At 43.0% G+C, this 23,725-nt stretch overlaps 1 protein-coding gene across 4 annotated transcripts in view; it reads left to right on the forward strand.

The window, feature by feature from the left end:
• The window catches only part of HECW2 (HECT, C2 and WW domain containing E3 ubiquitin protein ligase 2), a 1,462,881-nt gene extending 1,447,098 nt beyond the window's left edge, over positions 1-15,783 (forward strand). For all 4 annotated transcript variants that reach the window (XM_069225854.1, XM_069225856.1, XM_069225855.1 and 1 more), the window contains 2 exons: positions 1,852-1,964; positions 13,772-15,783. In XM_069225854.1, the coding sequence (XP_069081955.1) occupies positions 1,852-1,964; positions 13,772-13,883 (225 nt within the window). In that variant the 3' untranslated portion in view covers positions 13,884-15,783. The remainder of the gene's footprint in view (positions 1-1,851; positions 1,965-13,771) is intronic.
• The last annotated feature ends 7,942 nt before the right edge of the window (positions 15,784-23,725 follow it).

Consider the following 23,725-nt stretch of genomic DNA (forward strand, 5'->3'; position numbering starts at 1 on the left):
ATCTCACATTTTGAATCATTGCTAATGCAGTGTGACATAATTACAGTGTGGTCCGTAAATAATACTGAGCGTTAATTACTGATCAGTTGGTTACTGCATCCAACAATGACATTCTGACCAGCAATGGCTAATGTCATAGACATCAGCTTGCTATTTAGGTTTACCCACCTTAGGTTGCCAGGTAGTGTCAACATATAGACAATGATTCTAGAATTGACAGAACTTTCTCACCAGCCTTACTGATGTCCATTTGGCACCTATCATGGTTGGCACCACCAATAAAGTAAACCACACCCTGGAGGAAATCCTCTCTGAACACAAGCACAGCTCAGTTAAACTATTATTGTTAATGGATGATGAGTACAATCAAACTAGGGATTGCTGACTTACAATAGTTCCCTCAAACCTAAACGTTGAAACTGAACAAAGGTCTTTCAATAGCACTCTCTATCACAATTAATAGAAGGATTTACAGCCTGTTCATTTGTTACCTTCTAGGAACCTAATCAAGAGTTGGCTTATAAACTTATACAAGGATGGACTGTTTTGGCTCTGATAAATTAGGTCTAACTCCAAGAAGGAAGATGGCACACAAATTATTCACTTCAGAGTAAGAGAGGAAGCAAAACATACTGGAAACAAAGTATACAAAATCAGATTGGTTACATACATTGCTCAACTAATATTGAGCCTTTATTTTTAAAGAAAGCCATGTAGTTCACCAAACTGATCTTGATCTTTCCTGACTACTCTGAAGAGGCGAGGTACCAGCATACCATCGTCAGAATATCATCTGGCAAAAATATGTTATGTCCTAAATATTGTCTACAGAAATTTCACTTCCTTGGAGTTAATAATTATAAATCTACACTCAGAGGGATAATACTTTTGTAACAATATTTAGAACATGATATGTATGTCAGATGATATTTATGTATATAATACTCTGACCTACATCAGAAGGACACTAAACCCTCATAGCAGCTCTGTGGTGATGTTGCACAATTCTCCCAGGATATTATTGAGTCTACCCAGAAGGCTATCAAAATAGAAATAGACAGTCTATGAACCCTGTACTAATTTCAAATTAATATCCCTGGGTCATCAGGTCATATAGATGACAATTCTACAGTGTTGTCTCTGCTCTGCTCTCAGTAGAGACAACGAACACAATGCTCATAGCCATGCAGTTCTTAATCTCCTTAGTTATTTAACTCCACTGAGGCACTGTTGTGTAGAGGCAGGACTGGTTGTTCAAATCTTACAGGTGGTGCTGGAAATCAGCACGCCCTGCTGTCCATGTTGTTGGGCATGCCCCTTAGACCTGCCAGCTCCTAATATGCTGCTTTTGTTCTCACAATACAGGTGACTTCAGGTTTACTTTCAGTGTCGCTACTGTGAGTCACCAATAGGGTCAAAAGACCAGCATGAACATGCATAACTTTATGTAAGAATACTCAGGTTATTTTGTTTTTTAACAGTGGCTGAAAAATTAGTGAGAGCTGCCGGCCGTGCTGCTTAAAGAAAAAGAAGGGAAGGTACCTAATGAAATAAAAGCACAGAAAACTGCAAGAGACAATGTATGTTTAAACTCCAAATGAACTTAAGGAGACAAGCGAAATGACCTATCTATGTTCCTTTAGTGGGCCCTTCTATCTTCTGTCTATTTTAGCCTGATTCACAAAGAAGAGATGTTCTGGTAGTAGTTTGTTGTGAAAACACTCTTAAGGTCTTTTTGGTCAAAAACAAATTTCCTAGCCCATAGAAGAAAACTGTGAAAAGTATTTTATTATTCTAGTCATCCTTTCCCCTTGCCTACTGTATTTACTTTGTGTATTTGTGTACTAAAAGTTTGTTACAGGCACATCCAGCATTCCATATGAAGGGTTTGCATCTCTCCGAGGGAGCAATGGGCCAAGACGATTCTGTGTCGAAAAATGGGGAAAAATTACTGCACTTCCCAGGTAAATCCTATAAGGACTTTGAAAGTTTTGCTGTCAAAGCACATTCATGATGCACATTTTGAAGAACAGATGTGCTATTGCTGGTGAACTGTTTTTCATGTTAGAGCACTGAGAGGTTTGTTGTATGAAAAAGAAGACGTAAGTCGTATATCAAAACGTAGGACATTGAATGTGGAGGTTTTTGAGGTGAAGATTGAGTTTTAGAGAAGATCAAAGGAAAACCTAAGAGAATCATGTAGATAACGCCATGACACTGCATTTGCACACCAAGGACCAGCTGTGATAACAATGGCTTGATGATCCAATATCTCTAGATGATGCTTAATTATACCAAGCCTGTGCTTATCTACCTCAAGACCTTCGACAGGAGAAAGCCATCACTCTAGACTGGTCAAGGGAAAGAGTAGTCAACCTTAGTCCTGCAGCCTTAATAGTAGTTAAGTTTCTTCAGTTGAATATAGCTGATGCTCAGTGCAATCAGATGTGTGGATCAGTAACTGAGATGCTGCGAAAGGCACAACTGGCTAGAACATAAATTGAAGCATAGTCCTGCATGTAATTATGATTTCCCATGCAGGGATAAGCCAAACATGTAATAGGTTTATTCACTTTATTTACTTTATTTATTCAGTTTATTCACATTACATTTGTGAAAAAGAAAGTAAGGTTATGCAGAAACATACACAATGTTTGTAACTGTAACTATGAGACAAACCTAAACAGACCAATACAATTGCCAGTGCCTATCCTTTGCTGCGCACTATTCGGTCCTACTGGAATAATCATGAGGTAGTGTGTATGAAGGCATTGAAATGGAACTGGGTTGTGTTGTACTCTATGAACGACAGTAGAGAGGCACTGCAAAAGTTGACAGAGTAGGGCTGAACTGCTGTTGTGGTGCTTCGTAGGTCAAGGCACAGACAATAAACTACCTGAGCACCAACCCATTTCAGCAGTCCTCAAAAGGTCCTTTAATCACTCTAGTAGAAAAACCCTTAACCACTTGCAATCTTTGTTCTCTTGCTGGCACAATGGACAAGGGATGATGGAAACTCAAAAGAGCAGTTCTGATTTTTTTTCTTGAAGATCACAGGTTAGCAGCACCTAAATCTTACATAATCACACAAGATCCCTCTGTGGTTCAAATTTCTCCAGGTTGTATGTGTCCCCCTCCGGGTTGGCAAACTCAGAACGGCCAGGCTGTATTAAGCATTAGAACTGACTTGCATGAGATGTTTACCATAAGCAATGGTAATGGTCTCATCATTTTAGAAGTGCAGCTTCAGTGTACAGGCTTCGCTTCAAGCACACCCTCACTGTGCTATGGTGTGTGGGAAAGAAGACTAAGGGCCTGATTACAACTTTGGGGAGGGTGTTAATCCGTCCCAAATGTGGCGGATATACCACCAGCCGTATTACAAGTTCCATTGATATAATGGACTTGTAATACGGCTGGTGGTATATCCGTCACATTTGGGACAGATTAACACCCTCCTCCAAAGTTGTAATCAGGCCCAACGTTGCTTCAATGCCTTCCAGCTATGTGTTGCAAGCTAAGAAGGAGAAAGTCTTGAGAGAGGGTAGAACACTAACTACAGAACCTCATCCCCCTCTGAATCCTTCCAGTTGTCTGAAAGGCAGGGGACTGAATCCACTGCATACCATTTCTCCTCTGCCTGCAATGAAGTCACTTGTCTGATCAGAGGTGAAGTCCTTAAACATCCTCACCTTTCATCCACACCTACTGCTCCATTCTTAGTTACGAGGGCTGCTTTGACCAAACAGTTGCTGTTGATCTTCATTGGATGTTTATAATAAACAATCAAAGACAATCCAAACACTACTGCTTTTGCCACATCGAAGGCAATCTCTGGGGTGCTCAAAAGTGGCATGGCCATTCTGCTGTGCGGGACGTGTGCAGGCTGTGCCTAGGCAAAGCGCAGGGCAAGGGCGTCCTGTCCCCACCCATCAAAGCCCGGAAGAGGCTGACCTGGGCCACCCCCCTAAGTTCCATCGCAAGAGAAGATTGATCATTGCAACTATTGTGGTAACTGTATTTTATTCCCCTCGATCAGTGTCTCTAAAAACGTATCCCCATTGGTGTTTTGTGGTGTTTCTAGCCTTCTCTCTGAACCACCATACTGTGTATTCCCTTTCTGTTATAGGGATAATAGAAAGCTAAGCTGTGCCATTGTTTTTCTATTGTGCAACCCCCTGCAGGGCTAGATCGTTCTAGTATTATTAACTGCCTAGAGAAATTCCCAACCCCCCACATTTTTTTGTTGGTGAGGGGTCTTATTGTGATACTTCTAACTTCTATGCGAAAAAAGAACCTTCTGGCTCAGCCAAAGGCTGGGGTAAATTGTGTTATTGACAGGGTTGACAGCTTGCTGGTTGAATGTGAAGAGATTTTTGGCCCTGTTCCACACGTGCTTTCTGTAGTCTCCTCCTCACCTGTTTCTTCCCCAATTACTAAAGAAAAAAGCGTGTACCACAAATGTGTGGTAAGAAAGTGACTCATGTAGCGCCTTTGATATCTCCTGGTAAGCTGCATAGGTCCCTGGATGGAAAGACCTCCCGTGGGAGGTCCCAGTCTACGTCAGCCACTTCAACGTTTGAATGTCAAAATCGTTATTCCCCTTTGTGTGTGGATGATCCACCATGTGAAAAGATGGGTTTCATCATGAAGACAGGGCCAAGCCCAAATTTAACTACAGAGTTGAAAATGCTAATAGATATTATTCGGGGGCTAACGGAGGAAGTCTCTAGTCTAAAAAAATAATCACAAGGCTAGATAATAGGGTTGGTGGAGTACCGCCCCTGGCCTCAATCAGTCATGTAGGGGGCTCCCATGTAGGGTTTGGTGTGGTTTGCAACGGGGGGAATCCCAGAAGTCTCAAGCCATGATTACAGGTGTGTCTATTCCATTGATTCCTGCAGTATCTAACCCAACTACCCCACTTAACTGCCCCTCCCCCCCATTCTCACTTTGGATGTGGCTGAAAGGAGGGGTGGTTTTCCTAGAGCTTACCACTGAACAATTCCCAGAAACCCGTGGAATGACCCCAGTGAGAGAATGGATTGGGGACAGTTTGGTCAAAGGCGGATGGTTTGACCCTGAGAGATTCCAATCTTCTGGTCCCCAATGCCAGTATACGAGGGGTGTGGTCCATAAAGGGATTTACTCTGGTATTCAGGAACAAACAAGCAGTCTAGCAGTCTACTTAACTCAGGTTCCTAAGCTGTCAGCCAGTGTTAGGGAAGATCAGGATTCTCTTATCAATAGAGTCACATACTCGTTACGGGAGGTTAGGCACTGTCACTCAGTCATTAGAAGTGATATATCTAGAGCTGTGAGGATTCCCTCAGGAGGTGATTCTTGTGAAATGATCAAGGTACTCTTTAAAGACAAAGCATCATCAAAATCTTGAATATGTTTAGAGCCCATTGGCATATATAAGTGCACTCACTGCAGGCAGGCGTAGCCCTCTTTAAAAAGCAAGGAACCATCAAATCCAGGAAGAGGAATGGAACTATCTGACTGGGAGTACATAACCCTCACAGATCCCATCTGGGACAGTGTGGTTGGGAGGGTGAAATATTAGCCATAGATTTGGTTGTTTTAAGCGTGCACCACTTTTGCTTCATGAAGGCAGGGTGCTGCATCTGACCATAGAAGGGGTAGTCCATCCCAAGATGCAAAGGACACAGAACCTACCCTGGGTATTACATCTTTTGAATCTTGTGACACCTTTCCAGATAAGGAATTGAGCCTAGGGGATCATACTAGATTATCTGTTCTTCCCCTGAAAGAAATTAAAATGTAATCTTGGAATGTGGCAGGGATCTGTAGCAAGCTCATAGAGACAAACTGAACTCACATGCTGTCTCTCTTCCATCCATAGGAATGCGTATACATTGTTTTATGTTAATGCTGTTCATTCGGGTAGAGGTAGACCATCGGGTGGTTTCCTAATTTGGGTTTAAACCTCACTACAATGCTCAATCAGTTGTATCTCTGTTGACTCACTAGATATTCTAGCTGTTTGGTTGGTGTTCTCATTTGGTAAGCCTTCGGAGAGTTTTAATATATATAATCAGGTGGAAACCATGAACGGTGAAACAGTGGTGCTTAGCATACTGGAAAATTCAGTTCTTGAGAAAGTTGGTCAGAACCACTTAATTGTGGTCGGGGACCTTAATATGACTTTTGAACATTTTGACTATTACCTCTCACGTTTTGTCTTGTGGAATCAGATGGACAGTGGAAGATCCCTCCAATTAATCTTACTACTGTAAAATGGTCACCTTAAGCCATGCATGTTCTGGCCTTCACTGTAAACTGTGACTTGGGTGAAGCAAATAGTTAAACTCCTTCTGATATGGAGGGTAGGCCAACATTTAATAGGCCAGGTTATATGAGTTGTATTGACAATTTCTTGATCAATTTGAGTATTTGGCCTTCTTGTAGGACATGATGATAGTAGACAGGGTGGATAGTGACCACAATGCCCTCTGTGAGATGTTAGAGGGCAGTCTGGCAGAGAAATACCCTATTATTAGTTGACCAGGTACTGGAGCCCTCTCTAACACAAAAAATGGTAAAAACATTAAATGGGATTAGGTGGTGAAATACCCTCTGGCCCTGGAAGTGGTTCTTAGCAAGTTAAAGGGGATAGTGGAGGGTCCTTATGTCTGTTCCCCGAAGCAAAGAATTCACTCACTACAGATTATGCATGAAGACTTATATCACCAAACTAGGGATCTTCTATCTCAAGATATTAAAGCTGCTAGAAGTAAAAACAAAAAGACGCATGGTATACCAAAGAATGCAGGGGAGCCAAATCAAAATTACTAGCAGCAGTAAAAACTAAATGCACGTCTGATCTGCTGAGATTTAGAGTCCTGTACAGGAAGGAAATAGCTGAAGGAAAGCTGGAGTGGGAGAATGGCTTATGGGATAACCTCCATGAAGCAATGCTGTCCAAGGACAACAGACATTTTTGGAAAATAGCCTCAGTTTGTGCAAATGGCCCTAAGGCTGATCTGGAGTTTTGGATCCAACCAAAGGAGTAGGTTGCTCATTTTAAAGAACTAATTTCTATGGCCTAATTCTCTCATCCTTTGGAATGTCCTTTTCTATGTTTTTGTGGGTGATCAGATTGGGTATGGGCCAATTGTGCCCCGAGTCATAGCCTTAAAAGTGATAATAGATTGAAAACCCACTTGGTGAATTCAAGGTTATTTATTAAAGTCCATTTTTAACAGAAATTGTAGACACTTGAACGAAGAGCCTTAAGGTCCAAGGTTATTTTAAATGCCCATTCCAAACAGAGGTTGTACACATTTTAGCCAAAAAAGCCAGAGAGCTGACTCATTTTAGTAGTCTAAATACAGCTTGTACTGAAATAGACCAGGATGGGGTTGAGCCTTCCTGAGATGCCGAGCTGAACTCTGTTGATATACTTCAGTTTGGATTAAGTGAGACCCTCATAGCCACTGGTGGGTGTCTTGCGGATAGAGGTCCTGGACCAGAGAGGATCCCCAATGACTTGTATTTGGCAAACCCAGAAATTTGGGGACCTTTTATCAATCACCTATTCAACGCAATCTTGGCAGGGATGGGAATCCCCTCCTCTTGCAGATATGCGGAGATCATCCCTATTTTTAAGAAGGGGATTGAAACAAACCAGGGATTGATAGACCCATTAGCTTGCTAAATAGGTTTTTGTCCACCTACAGGACTGGATCACTGAGAATGAGATCCTCTCTGACTTTCAGGCGGGCTTTAGAAATAACATTAGCACCATTGATCAGGTTTTTTTGGTTCACCTATATTTATTGAAAAACATCAGTAATCAACGGAGGCAAACTTTATGTTGCCATTGTTGTTTTACGTGCCACCTTCGACTTGGCCACTAGAGGCAAGCTGTGGAGGTTCCTGGTGGCCATAGACATTCCTGAAAGTCTTCTAGATATTCTGGTAAAGTTACAATCAGAAAATCATGCACAGGTGGGGAGGTTGTGGCCAACTCACAGAGTCTTTCATGAATCATGAATCATGGTGTACAAGGCTATGTTTTTGTCCCCACCCTATTTTCGTTGTCCATTAATGGGGTAGTTGAACACTTAAATAGGAGTAGGTGCAACTCTCCTTAAGTGGCGGCCCAGCGGGTGCCGGATCTACTTTTAGCCGATGTCACCTTTTTACTTTCCAAGTCACCTACGGGTTTACAGCAGCTGCTAAATGATTTTACGGATTTTTGTGACGAGAGGGGATTAGAGCTCAAAAGCTCCAAGATTAAAATTATGTTATTTCACCCCCCATTCCACAAAATCCAGAAGCTAAGAATGTACGTGGGCAAAACTCCAATTGATGAGGTGTTCTCTTTTGACTATTTACATGTAAGGCTCATACCTAGTTTAAACTGGGTTCCTCAAATTAAAAAAAAAACATTCATCACTAACTTACCACATGGCAAGCAGTGCCAAGATATATCGACGGACATCTTCCAAGAGGGTAGCACCAGTTCCTGAGATCTGCAATGTAAAAGCCTTAGGGGCAGTTCTGTATTGGCCAGTAATTTGGGGGAGTGTGAATGCCAAAATGTTGTCATTAGCTGAAAACAGGTTTGTTAGATCCCTGTTGGGACTTCCGGCTAGTACTCCATTGATTTCAGTGAGCCTGGATTTTGCCCAGAGGAGTATTTTCCAAACGATAGAGTGACATCTCTTGACTTTTTGGTCCCACCTCTGGACTTCTGCAGCCCTTGAAAACTACCAGGGGGCCTCAGAGATCTAACGCCTCCAGCAGGTATAAGGAAAATCTCATGGCTGAAGTGTGTGAAAGATATATTAGGGAAACTGGGCCTGGAGAAATATTTAAACTCTTCCATAGGGATGTGCTTGTCCTCAAAAGCAGATATAAAGGGGACTTTTGGGGAGTTTGTAGCCACCCAAATGGTAATCCAGTACAGGGGAACCGCAACAACAGAGTTACAAGATGTAAAAGCTTTTACTTATAACGAGCCCACAATTGATGAAATAACTGCTCCCCTGGCCCGTAAACTTTACATTCAGTTTAGATACAAGACCTTACCAGCCATTATTGTATTTTTGGCAAGAGTAGTCTCTAGGCTTTCACCAAATGATCAGTTAAATAACTGATTTGCTTAAAATTCGAAAATGAATAACAGGATAGTTAGCATGCTAGTGATGCATTTCCCAATTTAAACTGTAAACTTCATACTTGTATAGCACACTACTCACCTGTTAGGGTCTCAAGGCGCTGTACGCATACCACTGTGGAACCCCTCCTGGCTTTTCCCTGTGAGGTGCCCACTCCTGGGCAACCTCCAAGGTGAAGCCAGGCATCCCAGCACTGTTGAGGCCGTTGTGGAGATTAAGCAAGCTATTGCCCAGAGTTACAGAGTGAATTAGATTAGGCACCGATGCGAGAATTATCAGGTCTGAGGAAAGTGGGCCCAAGACCTGCTGAGGGAGGAATTGAACCCTGGTCCCAGGTCAGATTTCTGCATCAGGGTCTGCCACTCTAACCATTGAGCCACACTTCTCCACATTTAAAGACCAATACTGAAAGTAAAAACACAGATCAGCTCATTCTCAGTTGTGGGAGTAGACCTATTTGTGAGTAGTGGTTCTCTGGGACTGTCATGGTCTTTCCATAACATTTCGTATTAAACATCTATAATATATTTAGCTCCTTAGGCCAGCCCTTCCATAAAATAGTCTTTTTCAGTTTGCAGTTGTGCAGCATCCTGAAAACCCGTCTAAAAGGGAGGCTGTCCCCCAGGGACACCAGTTGGTGACTTTGATATTGGAGGAGTGAGTTCATCTCGGTAGGGTTTCAGTATAAGGTATAAGCTAGAATACAGCTCTCTTCCCTCACCCAATACTCTAACCATAAAATGTTAGTAGCTGAAAGTGTGGGTATCTCAACAGAATGGGTAAAAAAGTGTTGCTACATTGAGTAAGCCATGTAAAGAATGCACCAAGACATGACCTACAGTCTGTCCAAATCAAAAAGCCACTGACAATGTAGCAGAGCCAAAACTGAATGTTTTGGTAAAAAGAGTGGTCTTGGCTAAACAAGCATTAAATGGGTGTTATATTAGCCAAAATACATTTCGAATTAGACTTACTGGTCTGCCAGAGGCTGACAGACAATAGCTGCTCATAGGGTGGGAAAGCCATTTGCTCCTTCAATACTCATATCAGGGCTTAAATGAATGAAGGGTTGCACAGGAAAAGAGCTGAAGGTGAGGGTTGCAGGTAGTTCTGAACTTTGGACGTGAAGTTACATTTGCTTTTTGTTTTTTTCAATGATGTTTCATAGGTTAGTGTTAACTGTTTTATTGATTACTTGCAAGGGGGAGGGATTGGGATGTATTAGGAGGGGCGATTACCAGTAATGCGAGGTCCACTCGAACGATAATCTAAGTAAGGATCGACATAAAGTCTTAATGTTTAATTTTAGAAGACAAAGGGACCAAAGTATAAATAAAGCCTTTCACAGTAGCCGACCACATGATTCACAGAATCACACGGTTTGCGACCACAAAGGGGCTCTTTTCAATGTACAAAAGCCCGTGTGAGTGCTATATCCCTTAACAATGAAGAGACCCTGCAAGACTGGGGTTTGGTTGATGTGTGGCATTCTACCCACCATAGGGGAGAAGGATTTCACATTCTGCTCCTATGTTCAGCACACATACTGCAGGAAAGATATGGCTTTTATCGCTGGTGGCTTCAGTGGAAAGGCAGATTTCGGCACCATAAGAACTTCTGACCATCTCCCGCTTGAAGTAATACTTATAGCACATTGATGCAAAAACGGAGATTGGATAAGTAATTCCTCGAAGACACAGTTCACTTAGTAAAAACTTAATAGTCTTTCCCTGACTATCAGGCAAGTAACAATACTTCCTGCTTCTCCTGGGAAACATTATTGGCCCTGAAAGCTGCTGTTAGATGGAAACATATTGCCTTTGCATCCAGTAAAAACGGGAATAAGAAGCAGACACATCTGTAATTACGAACTCAACTTAAAAAGCAGAGAAAGGGTGTAAAGCAATAGAAACTAAGTGAGACATACACTTTATGAACAAATCAGAGAGGGTCCTTTTGTCCATACAACATAAGCTACATGACCACGCTAACAAATGTAATATGCCCTTGACCAACAGTTTAAAGTCGAAGACAAATAGGAAATAGGAAAAAGTGTGCCATTTCAGGACATTTTAAAGCTTTGAAGTTGGTAAAAGCTCGAGGGCTGAGGTTTCCAAAACTGATACCCAAAGAGACCCCCTTGCAATCCTGAAATGTTTGCAAGGCTTTGTTGATAAGGGAAGGCCAGAGGGATATCTCTGAAAGAGTTTAAGCCTTCCACTGTTCTGAATTACAACAGGGTGACCTATCTCTGGATTGTGGACAAGTGGTCATAGGGATCTTCCAGTCATTCTTGGATCCATATACTGAGACATAGGATGGATCTCTGCTGAGAATCCCAACCTTCCCCATATCTCTTTGAAGGTACAGAGTTTGAATACCTTACAAGTGAGATACGAGAACAGGGGAAAGGGAAAACACTCGAGTGCTCGCTAATCTGATGGCCTGTCAGGAATACCCAGCATTAACTGGTACCAGGCAGCATTCTGTTGTGCAGCCGTGACCACAGGCGGTAGAGGGATGAAATTCTGAAGGGGTAACATATCAGTCAACAGATCAGGGCACAAGTATTACGAAATAAGAGTTTTGCAGAGGAGAGGGAACCACATACAGGGAGAGTAGCTTAACCTAATCCAGGGCAGTGTTGTTGATACTGAGAGAACACAAGCAGTACTGAAATCTTTAAACATTTGGTGGCTAATGAAGGCTTGTCAAAGGTGCTGATATCAAACACCTGGGGTCAGTTTCGTCAAGTGAGATACTGCAATTTCTGCAAAAGCATGGGATTGAAAGGAAAAAACAAGGAGCAGGCAACTCCTTCACAGCATCAAATGAGCAGGTAGACAAAAATATAAACAAACACGATAGCAACTCTGAAGTGAAAGGGCAAGGACAAATGAAGGGAACCGGGAGAGAGGAAAACAACAAAGGTGATAGCACTCAAGGTTTAGGGTATGAACTTGAGCGAAAGTTGAAAGCCAATACAACCACAAAATGTTGCCAGGCAAAGGGGCATGTGTGCAGTGCGGTTAAGTACTGATTCTACAGTCACTGACCAGGAGGTGAACCCATCACTAGGAAGTCTCCACCCCCTGATAGTTAGCAATCTAGTGTGCGTAGGGGCCATTGCCTAGTCTGCCTCAGCCCCTAATCCATTTCCTGCATTAATCACCCGATTCTGTGACTGAAGAGGGTAGTCTCGAAAGTTTACAAATGTCTTTTGGCCTCTACTAAACAACCAAATGGGTATGGGTGAAAAATGAGAGAGAATGATGGATTTAACTGAAAGAAGTTAGGAGATCATGGGGAGAGGGATCACTTTAAAAAAAAAGTTGATCTTTCACAGAGAATAATTTCTCCTAAAGTGACCATGTGCTGTATCTCACCATGCACAGAACTAGCAGGTTGCTTCCGGGGACTTCAGATGCGAGAGGAAAGGGTAACCCGTTTAACATGTAATGGGAATACCCCAAGTTAAAACCTTATTAAAAAGAAGTTTTGCCAGCAATAGGAGATATTGTAAGATACCCAGTTCCTGAGATTGGATAACTGGTACTTTCTGCAGAACAAAGAATTATGTTTTATTTTTCAGTTATTTATGGCTACAAGGACATAAAGACACTTTTTCTTTTTTCAGAAAACAAAAAACCTGAATGGTCCTAATGCGCTGAGAGTAATGACCCTGTCCACTGAGGCTATTGTGTGTTTTACCTACACAGAAAAGCCATGCCTCTCATGGTGATTCCATGTGATTGAAATGACTGACGGTCGCCCAGTCCTACATAGGGTACGGTGACCATCACCTTTACCTGACGGCCATGTGGTGGGTAGGCCCTCACGTCAGAGGTTTGTGACAGCAGGGTCAGCTGAAGCTTTGGTGTAAGCATGAGTTTAGCAGGGCACGAGCACTTCCGATTGATGGTGGTGAATCCCCTAGGTTTCTTTCTAAAAGTGACCCAATGAAAACATCAAGTGCATAGTCAAAAAAAGATAAAAACTATTCATGAAACATTACCATTGCAGGTGCCTGGGGAAAGAAGATCTACTCCTAAAACTTGCTATATTTCTTGCTCAACAATCAAAACACCAACTGTTACAGATAGCGTGTCCTAGTCACATCAGCTTATTACACTTCCAAGTTGAATTGAATGTCAGTACTGCCTTTGGCAGCCATGAAGACAGACCTAAGGAATTTGTTGGCCTAACAACTCCCTTATTCTTCACTTTGTGTGGTTACACCGTTTCCCGTGGTTTCATGTTTTAACATATTTACATTTTCCGGTTATGTATTATTTTCATAGTCTACTGTGCTGATTAATTTGTACTTAGTTATGAGCAGCACAAATATGAGTCTGCATGCTGACAGCAATAGCTTGCCGAAGTTCTGACTTATGCAACTGCCATGTTAGGTTCCAGATGGTGATCAGATATTTCATGGGCGTCTCTAGGCTTCTGTTGTTTAGTACCATTGTTGAGTCAATGCTCCAGGTCTGGTGGTAGATGTTTTGCATCTTTAGATTATCCTCACTGTTGACATTTTCACATTGTCTCCATATGCCTGCTGTTTCCACTGCAGTTTTCATGGCAATCATTAATTGTCCTCACTTCCTTCTTTTTAGAGCTCACACATGTTTCAATCGACTCGACCTCCCTCCGTACCCTTCCTTCTCAATGCTCTATGAAAAACTGTTGACAGCGGTTGAGGAGACGAGCACGTTTGGACTCGAGTAGCATGAACACCACAGTGCCCAGCTCACAACTGACTTGTGTTGGTCTGTCATCCGTACAATGGCAGCATGTCTGTTCAGGAAGGGGCATCTGAGAATTCTGCCCAAACACTGCAACGCCATGAACTCTTAACACTACTTCGCCTCAGAGGGCAGGAGCGCATTGAGACTGGCACACAGCATTGTTCACTTCAACCAGCTTGAGAAGTATGACAGCAAAACTGTCTTTCAATCAGAAGTTCTTCCTGACTGCCAAACTTTTTACAGTTGTTATATCACAAAGACAAAACGTGACCACGACTGAACATCACAACTACTGAAGGATGAACAAAGAGAAAGAAATTTGATTTTACAAAAGGTCTTGAAACATGTCAGGCCAAAGTGCAAAATCACTCTGCCCCAACCACTGAATTATTTAAAGCCAAACAATGTGTCAACGTCTCAGAAAACGTAAAGAACATAATTTTAATGCCTCAAAAACATATGATAGCAATGTGTTACTTATTAATAGGGATAAGAGTGCCTGCTTGGTGTGCAATGTAGCGTTCAGCTTTATTTAGTGGAAATGGTTCACTACCAGCCAACAGGAAATTCTGTCAAAACAATGGCTTGCAATAAGGAAGTTCATGGCAACGCATATGCAAATGGTATGTGTGAATGGCAAGAGACACATTACAGTGAAGAAATATTAATAGCAGGTTTTTTACTTTATAATGCATGAACAAAGTCTAAAGACAAAATAGCATTCTATCACATCATATCAGAAACAAAATTGTACACAATCAACTTTTGATTATTTTTATAAGTTTATGGTTCGGGGTTCTACAAACATTACCTAAGAACCCAGCCACTAAACTCATCTACTTCTTTAACATTACATGTTCAATCAGACATTGTGTTTATTCTTTAAGCGCTCACGAGAAATAAAATGCCTTTTATTTTTATAAGGGTAAATGTCTCCTACAAAGTATTTTGCACTGAATGTACCAAAGTTGGAGGAGCGTTGTGAAAAGACCTCACAGCACTAGTGTCATGCTCACAAACTGCTCTGGCAAGTAGATATAGCTACATAGAAGATTCATCATCACCTTGCAACGTCCTGGGCAGCAGGACTGTGCATGCAGTAATACTTTTGTAATAGTCCTTGTCACGTGACACTGCCATCTAATACATCTTTTCAAGTGCATTAGATTAGCTTTTCTTTCTTCGAAGTGCCCTGAAATGGCCGTGTTTGAATATAATTGTGATACAATTGCGAGTGTTTTCATATTTTTTCCAGTTATGTTTTGTTAAGCGACACTTGTTACTAAAGGTCACGCTGCCTGCGGGAAGAGGAGCCGTTCCGTGAAGGACGCCTCTTTTGTTGTTCGTCAACAGAGCATTTTTGTGAATTGTCATTTTCACCAGGAAACTGCTCCATATTAAGAGATGGATGACAATGGAGAACTTTTCTACAGTTTGAAAAACATGTGCCTCTGCAAGTCATTCTGGATACAGAGCCAATGGCTTTATGGCACCCAAAGGCATCCTTCGTTGAAAAGGGACTTGTTCATTGGCTCACATTGATAATGTTTTGAAGTATCAGTTCATGTTATTACGAAAAAAAACAGGAATGTGAAATCCTTGTGAAATCTGAAAAAAGGAACCATGTCACATTCCTTCCTTTGGAAGCCTTCTATGACTTTTGGAATAGTTCTTTAAAACTAAGCCAACCCTACAGTTATATGTGGCCGTTTTACCTATCGATGTTAAATACTTTTATTTATCGGCTGGATTTATGTTTTTTTATTTTTTACCTACAGTGATGCTCGACCACGTTAGCAGTAACAGAAGTGGCAGTGGTGCACAAGAGATTTCACTCGACATTAAGAGAAAGAAAATAAATAGCTTATTTATTCATTTCACCGTGGTCTCAATTTATTTTTCTGTGTGTTTGTTTTGTTGTGCAACGGGAAATCGTTTCTTGTTGCAATGATAACAATAAGTATCTTGAAGACTAGAGATGTCAACATTGTTCTTGGCAAGTGCTTATAACCATCAAAGAATAATACTTTACTTGGTTTGGTAATTACAATTACAAATTGAGGAACATGAAAATGCACTGACTTGCCTACAATTACATTTTCATGTTTTAATAGCAAATTTCTATTTATTCGGTGATAGTTTTATGCTTTTTTGTGGATATAGGAAAGGATACCTGTTATGCCTGACAGCCTTAGGGTGGTCTTCCACAACTTTTTGCTTGTCTCCCTCCATTTTTCTGATCTCCTTTTTGATGGTTTTAGGACTCTACACACTTTATCACTGCTCACACTTCAAAACTGCTTGTGCTCGTTCCCCTAAACATGGTAACATTGGCTCATACCAAATTGGCATATTTAATTTATTTGTACATTCCTAGTAAAGTCCACTAGATGTGCCCAGGGCCTGTAAATTAAATACTACTAGTGAGTCTGTATCACTGATTGTGCCACCCACATAAGTAGCCCCTCAACCATGCCTCAGGTCTGCCATTGCTAGGCTTACGTGTGCAGTTTCACTGCCACTTTAGGTTGTCGTTTAAAACTACTTGCCAAACCTTAAATTCCCATTTTCTTCCATTTAAGTCACCCCTAAGATAGACCCTAGGTAACCTATAGGGCAGGGTGCAATGTAAGTAAAAGGCAGGACATGTACTTAAAATTGTAAATTTTACATTACTCTTTCAGAAATGCCACTTTTAGAAAGTAGGCACTTTCCTGCACTTACTGCCATCTGTGCCACAGGACACTTAGCTGCATCTACATTCATCTCCATATAGATGGGTTTCCCTGGGTAGGAAGGGTTGAGGAACCCTTTCTTACACTTCAAAGGCCAGTGGCCTGTCCTCACACAAAGGACTCATAACACCTGTAGGAGGCTGGACTGGCTTGTAGTGAGTACCAAGGGGTACTTACACCTTGCACCAGGCCCAGGTATCCCTTATTAGTGTATAGGGTGTCTAGCAGCTTAGGCTGATAGATAATGGTAGCTTAGCAGAGCAGCTTAGGCTGAACTAGGAGACGAGTGAAGCTCCTACAGTACCACTAGTGTCATAAGCACAATATCATAAGAAAACACAATACACAGATATACTAAAAATAAAGGTACTTTATTTTTATGACAATATGCCAAAAGTATCTCAGTGAGTACCCTCAGTATGAGGATAGCAAATATACACAAGATATATGTACACAATACCACAAATATGCATTATAGTATTAGAAAACAGTGCAAACAATGTATAGTTACAATAGGATGCAATGGGGACACATAGGGATAGGGGCAACACAAACCATATACTCCAAAAGTGGAATGCGAACCACGAATGGACCCCAAACCTATGTGACCTTGTAGAGGGTCGCTGGGACTGTAAGAAAACAGTGAGGGTTAGAAAAATAGCCCACCCCAAGACCCTGAAAAGTGAGTGCAAAGTGCACTAAAGTTCCCCAAAGAGCACAGAAGTCGTGATAGGGGAATTCTGCAGGAAAGACCAAAACCAGCAATGCAACAACGATGGATTTCCAGACGAGGGTACCTGTGGAACAAGGGGACCAAGTCCAAAAGTCATGACCAAGTCGGGAGTGTGCAGATGCCCAGGAAATGCCAGCTGTGGGTGCAAAGAAGCTGCTAGTGGACAGTAGAAGCTGAGGATTCTGCAGGAACGACAAGGGCTAGAAACTTCCCCTTTAGAAGATGGATGTCCCACGCCGTGGAGAGTCATGCAGAAGTGTTTTCCTGAAGAAAGACTGCAAACAAGCCTTGCTAGCTGCAAGTCGTGCAGTTAGGGTTTTTGGATGCTGCTGTGGCCCAGGAGGGACCAGGATGTCGTCAATTGCGTCAGGGGACAGAGGAGGCGCCCAGCAAGACAAGGAGCCCTCTCAGAAGCAGGCAGCACCCGCAGAAGTGCCGGAACAGGCACTACGAAGAGGAGTGACACGGTGCTCACCCGAAGTTGCACAAAGGAGTCCCACGTCGCCGGAGGACAACTCAGGGGGTCGATCAATGCAGGTTAGAGTGCCGTGGACCCAGGCTTGGCTGTGCACAAAGGATTTCCGCCGGAAGTGCACAGAGGCCGGAGTAGCTGCAAAAGTCGCAGTTCCCAGCAATGCAGTCTGGCGTGGGGAGGCAAGGACGTACCTCCACCAAACTTGGACTGAAGAGTCACTGGACTGTGGGAGTCACTTGGACAGAGTTGCTGGATTCAAGGGACCTCGCTCGTCATGCTGAGAGGAGACCCAGGGGACAGGTGATGCAGTTCTTTGGTGCCTGCGGTTGCAGCGTGACAATTCCGTCGACCCACGGGAGATTTCTTCGGAGCTTCTAGTGCAGAGAGGAGGCAGACTACCCCCACAGCATGCACCACCAGGAAAGCAGTCGAGAAGGCGGCAGGATCAGCGTTACAGAGTTACAGTAGTCGTCTTCGCTACTTTGTTGCAGTTTTGCAGGCTTCCAGCGCGGTCAGCAGTCGATTCCTTGGCAGAAGGTGAAGAGAGAGATGCAGAGGAACTCTGATGAGCTCTTGCATTTGTTATCTAAGGAAATCCCCAAAGCAGAGACCCTAAATAGCCAGAAAAGAGGGTTTGGCTACTTAGGAGAGAAGATAGGCTAGCAACACCTGAAGGAGCCTATCAGAAGGAGTCTCTGACGTCACCTGCTGGCCCTGGCCACTCAGAGCAGTCCAGTGTGCCAGCAGCACCTCTGTTTCCAAGATGGCAGAGGTCTGGAGCACACTGGAGGAGCTCTGGGCACCTCCCAGGGGAGGTGCAGGTCAGGGGAGTGGTCACTCCCCTTTCCTTTGTCCAGTTTCGCGCCAGAGCAGGGCTGAGGGGTCCCTGAACCGGTGTAGACTGGCTTATGCAGAAATGGGCACCATGTGTGCCCATGAAAGCATTTCCAGAGGCTGTGGGAGGCTACTCCTCCCCTGCCTTCACACCATTTTCCAAAGGGAGAGGGTGTAACACCCTCTCTCTGAGGAAGTCCTTTGTTCTGCCTTCCTGGGCCAAGCCTGGCTGGACCCCAGGAGGGCAGAAACCTGTCTGAGGGGTTGGCAGCAGCAGCAGCTGCAGTGAAACCCCTGAAAAGGCAGTTTGTCAGTACCCGGGTCTGTGCTACAGACCCGTGGGATCATGGGATTGTGGCAACAATGCCAGGATGGCATAGAGGGGGCAATTTCATGATCATAGACATGTTACATGGCCATATTCGGAGTTACCATTGTGAAGCTACACATAGGTAGTGACCTATATGTAGTGCACGCGTGTAATGGTGTCCCCGCACTCACAAAGTCCGGGGAATTGGCCCTGAACAATGTGGGGGCACCTTGGCTAGTGCCAGGGTGCCCACACACTAAGTAACTTAGCACCCAACCTTTACCAGGTAAAGGTTAGACATATAGGTGACTTATAAGTTACTTAAGTGCAGTGTAAAATGGCTGTGAAATAACGTGGACATTATTTCACTCAGGCTGCAGTGGCAGGCCTGTGTAAGAATTGTCAGAGCTCCCTATGGGTGGCAAAAGAAATGCTGAAGCCCATAGGGATCTCCTGGAAACCCAATACCCTGGGTACCTCAGTACCATATACTTGGGAATTATAAGGGTGTTCCAGTATGCCAATGTAAATTGGTAAAATTGGTCACTAGCCTGATAGTGACAATTTGAAAGAGATGAGAGAGCATAACCACTGAGGTTCTGATTAGCAGAGCCTCAGTGAGACAGTCAGTCATAACACAGGTAACACATACAGGGCACACTTATGAGCACTGGGGCCATGGCTGGCAGCGTCCCAGTGACACATACAACTAAAACAACATATATACAGTGAAATATGGGGGTAACATGCCAGGCAAGATGGTACTTTCCTACAACACCCAGCTGGGCTCCTGACAGACAGGGCTGGGTTGAAAAGGGAACGTGTGCACTTCAAAATCACTCTTTGAAGTTTTCTCCATTTCAGAAGCACTTTTGGGTGTATATGCTGGGTCTGTGAACCCCCCAAATCAGACATTTCTGGACCTACAACTGGACTCTGTCAGTGGGACTGCCTGCCTGCCTAAAGGACTAATCTGGACTGCTCTTCTGAAGGACTGCTGGCCTGCTTGTTGCCCCGCTGCCTGCTGACTCTGCTGGAAGGACTCTACCTTACTCCTCAAGTGCTCTCCAAGGGCTTGGATTGAGCTTGTCTCCTGTTTTAAGGTCTCATAGCTATCAAAGACTTCACCAAAGAAGAGAAAATCCAGCACGTCAAAAAATCAACACAACGCCTGCAGAATTCAAAGCAGCGCCTTCCTTGCGGCTGAAAAATCACCTCATCACCTGCTGGATCAACGCACCACCTGTTGCCTCTGCTCAACGCATTCTGGGAAAATATTCCCGCATCGCAGTAAGGTGCCAAGGCTGTGCTCCTGAGATCCGACGCATTGCCTTGTGGCATGGAAAGAAATGACACCTCGCCTTTGCCGCACCAGAAAAATTGACACTTTACTTTTCAACACTTTTCCTCTTGTGCGTCTTTATTTTTTTACGCATCCCAGGTACTGTGTGTTAAAAGGATACAACCACTGATGTTTAAGGATGAGACTCATTTAAAACTTTTAAAAGTGATGTCTTGGTTTTGGTCTTATTGTATTCAGACAAATACTATCTATTTTCCTAAACTGGTGTGGAGTACTTCTAGTGGTGTGTTCACTGTGTTACTGTATAAATTATTGCACAAAAACTTTACACGTTTCCTTCTAAGTTAAGCCTGCCTGCTCTGTGACAAACTACCAGAAGGTGAGCACAGGACAATTTAGGTTGTGTTTTGACTTACTCTGACTAGGATTATGGTCACTACTTGGACAGGGTGCATACCTCTGCCAACTAGAGACCCAATTGCCATGATTGAGAAGAAGGCTTATAGGTAACCATTCCATCCTGAACACAATCTGTTTCAACAACACATACTTTCGCAAATGATTACATAAAGGAGAACAAGAAATATCTCAAATTCATGATGGATGCAAGTTATTATCAATTCACAGCTTAATCCTTTGGGACAAACGTTGATCAAACCGTATTCACTGGATGTCCCTCACTGATTGCAGCACATCAGGAGGAGCAGAGGAATACATGCATATCTCTAACTGTCTGTCTGGCTAGTAAGGGGGAACAGACATGATTCTTTCTTCAGAAATACACAGAAGGCTATGTGTCATCGAAACCAATGAGGCTTTATTACTAACAAAAAGAGATCAATTTACCTAGCCAGCAAAATACATTCCTGGGAGCTACTCTATATCTTCAGGGCTCTACAGCCTTCCCAAAGAACAAGGTAATATTGTCAGTGCAAAGGAAAATTCTCCTTAATCAGATGTCATAGACTGTGACAAGGAAGGAAGTCATGAGAACTACAAGTAAGGCCACTGCTGCACTTTAATTTTGTGCTGAACTAATTGATTTCGATGGTGCTGGGTTTCGCTGCAGTTTTATAAGTTTTATTTACAGGTGCTCACTTACATAAGTCTCCTCTCGCTCCCACTTTCTGTCTTTTCTTTTACATTTAATACCTGTTTACTGTTGGGATTCTTGGAGATTTTTATGAGGATAACTCGTGTTCTTTTTGTACTTGCCAGCTGACCCTGGTTGCAACTGCCATCTTTTCTTCCTCCTTACTCAGCAGTCTGTTTTTTTTGGTGACCAACCAAGCATGTGCAGGAATGCACTCGGGTATTTAAAACAACTGGCTTTGCGACCCACATAACTGTATTTAATTCCACTGCTGTTCTTTTAATTTTATGCTGAATCATCTGTTTTTAGATTGTACTGGCTTTGTCACTGTTTTATCATTTCTATTACACAGGCACTCAGTTACAGCTCGTCTCGCTTCTATCCTATAACAGCTTGTCTTTTCTTCTGCATGCAATACCTGATTACTGGTGGGATGCCTATATATTTTTATAGTGGGTGATTAATGGTCTTCTACTTGCTGGCCTCTGCCAGTGGCGGAAGCCATCTTTTCTTGCATCCTTACAGGGTGGTCAAGTATTTTGGGGACTGACTAAGCATGTGCAGAAGCAGCTCAGGTATTTCAGGCACCCAAATTCTAAACCACACAACACACACGCCACCAGTGGATGAAGATGTGCCAAAGGCAAGCATGTATATTAAAGTACCCTACAGCAAAGAATTTCGAAGCACTTAGAACTAATTTGGAAGCACTCAAACGGGATGATTTAGAGGTTAAATTCTAATCAAAAGGTGGGATAATGGCAATGGGGTTGATAAACCAGAAACCCTGTAAAATTGGAGATTGGGTTGGGGGAAAAAGAGATATCATGTCATTCTACGCTAATGTTTTTCCTTTCCTATAGTGGATTGTTTTTCACGAAAAGGCTATCACTATAAATTATAGCCACCTTACCACCATTTTTACCTGAGAGATTGTTGGAAATTGCCCTCTCTGCAGGGTCATCTCCAAATTTGTTGCCTTTGCCCTCAAGTTTTTGCTGAGTTCTCTTTTGCTTGTCTTAGGGTTCTGTGCACTTTTCCACTGCTAACCAGTACTGAAGTGTGTGCTCTCTCCTTAAAACATGGTAGAAGTGGCTCATAGCCAACTGGCATATTTAATTGACTTGTATGTCCATAGTACAGTGACACTACCTGTGCCCAGGGCCTGTAAATTAAATGCTACTAGTGAGCCTGCAACACTGATTGTGCCACCCACACAAGTGGCACTTTAAACATGTCTCAGGCCTGCCATTGCAGCCTGTGCGTGTGTGTGCAATTGTAAACTGCCATTTCGACCTGGCAAACTAAACCTTATTGGCAGGCCCAGACATTCGTTTTTAATACATATAAGTTACCCATAGGTTAGGTTCTGGGCAGCTCAGATGGCAGTGTGCAATGTATTTAAAAAGCAGGACATGTACGTTTACGTTTTACACTGGAGTAATTTCCAAATTGGACTAGGTCACCAGTTTGGTGTCTCTGGAATCACAATGTAAAATCCTAACTTATTGTGCATTCAGATTTTAAATTCAAATTCTGAAAATGTCTTTTAGGAATTTGGCATTTCCATGCAATCACCACATCTTCAACCTAAGGGAAGCCAGAATCAGCCACATACTCACCGCCACCTCAATTGCCGTGGCCACCTTCCCCGTGGACTGGAAACATGCAGAAGTTAACGCCCTACTACAGAAACCATCATTCCCAGTGGACTTGAAGCATGCAGAAGGTAATGCCCTACTACAGAAACCATCAGCAGACCCTAGCAAACTCAGCAACTACAGACTGATCTCTCTACTCCCAGCCAAAGTATTAAAAAAAGCCATGAATCAACAACTCTCCTTACATCTGGACCAGAACCGCCTATTCGACTCCTCCCAATCTAGATTAGCAGCAACCACAGCCCAGAGACAGCCTTCATGGCAGATACTGACGACATTTGAGCAGGGCAATAGAGGAAATACCGCAGCTATGATCCTCCTAGACCTCTCAGTAGCCTTCGAAATGGTCTCCCACCACAAACTCATCACAAGGCTCCACAACATATGCATCCAAGGAGCCGCTCTCAGATGGAGCTCCTCCTTCTTTAACAAAAGAACCAAAAGAATGCAAAAAGTAAGCCTTCCCCCTTCAAATCTGAACCCAAGGAAATTATCTGTGACGTACCTTTCGTCCTCAGCCCCACCCTCTTGAACACTCATATGACACCTCTGGCCAACATCACCAAAACCCACAGACTCAATATCATATCCTACGCTGATGTCCCACAACTCATCCTCTCCCTCCCCGAAGATACCACAATAACTAAGACCAACATCCACAAATGCATGACAGACGTT

Source organism: Pleurodeles waltl, chromosome 3_1 (genome assembly GCF_031143425.1).
Source record: "Pleurodeles waltl isolate 20211129_DDA chromosome 3_1, aPleWal1.hap1.20221129, whole genome shotgun sequence".
In the NCBI taxonomy this organism is placed as follows: Eukaryota; Metazoa; Chordata; class Amphibia; order Caudata; family Salamandridae; genus Pleurodeles; species Pleurodeles waltl.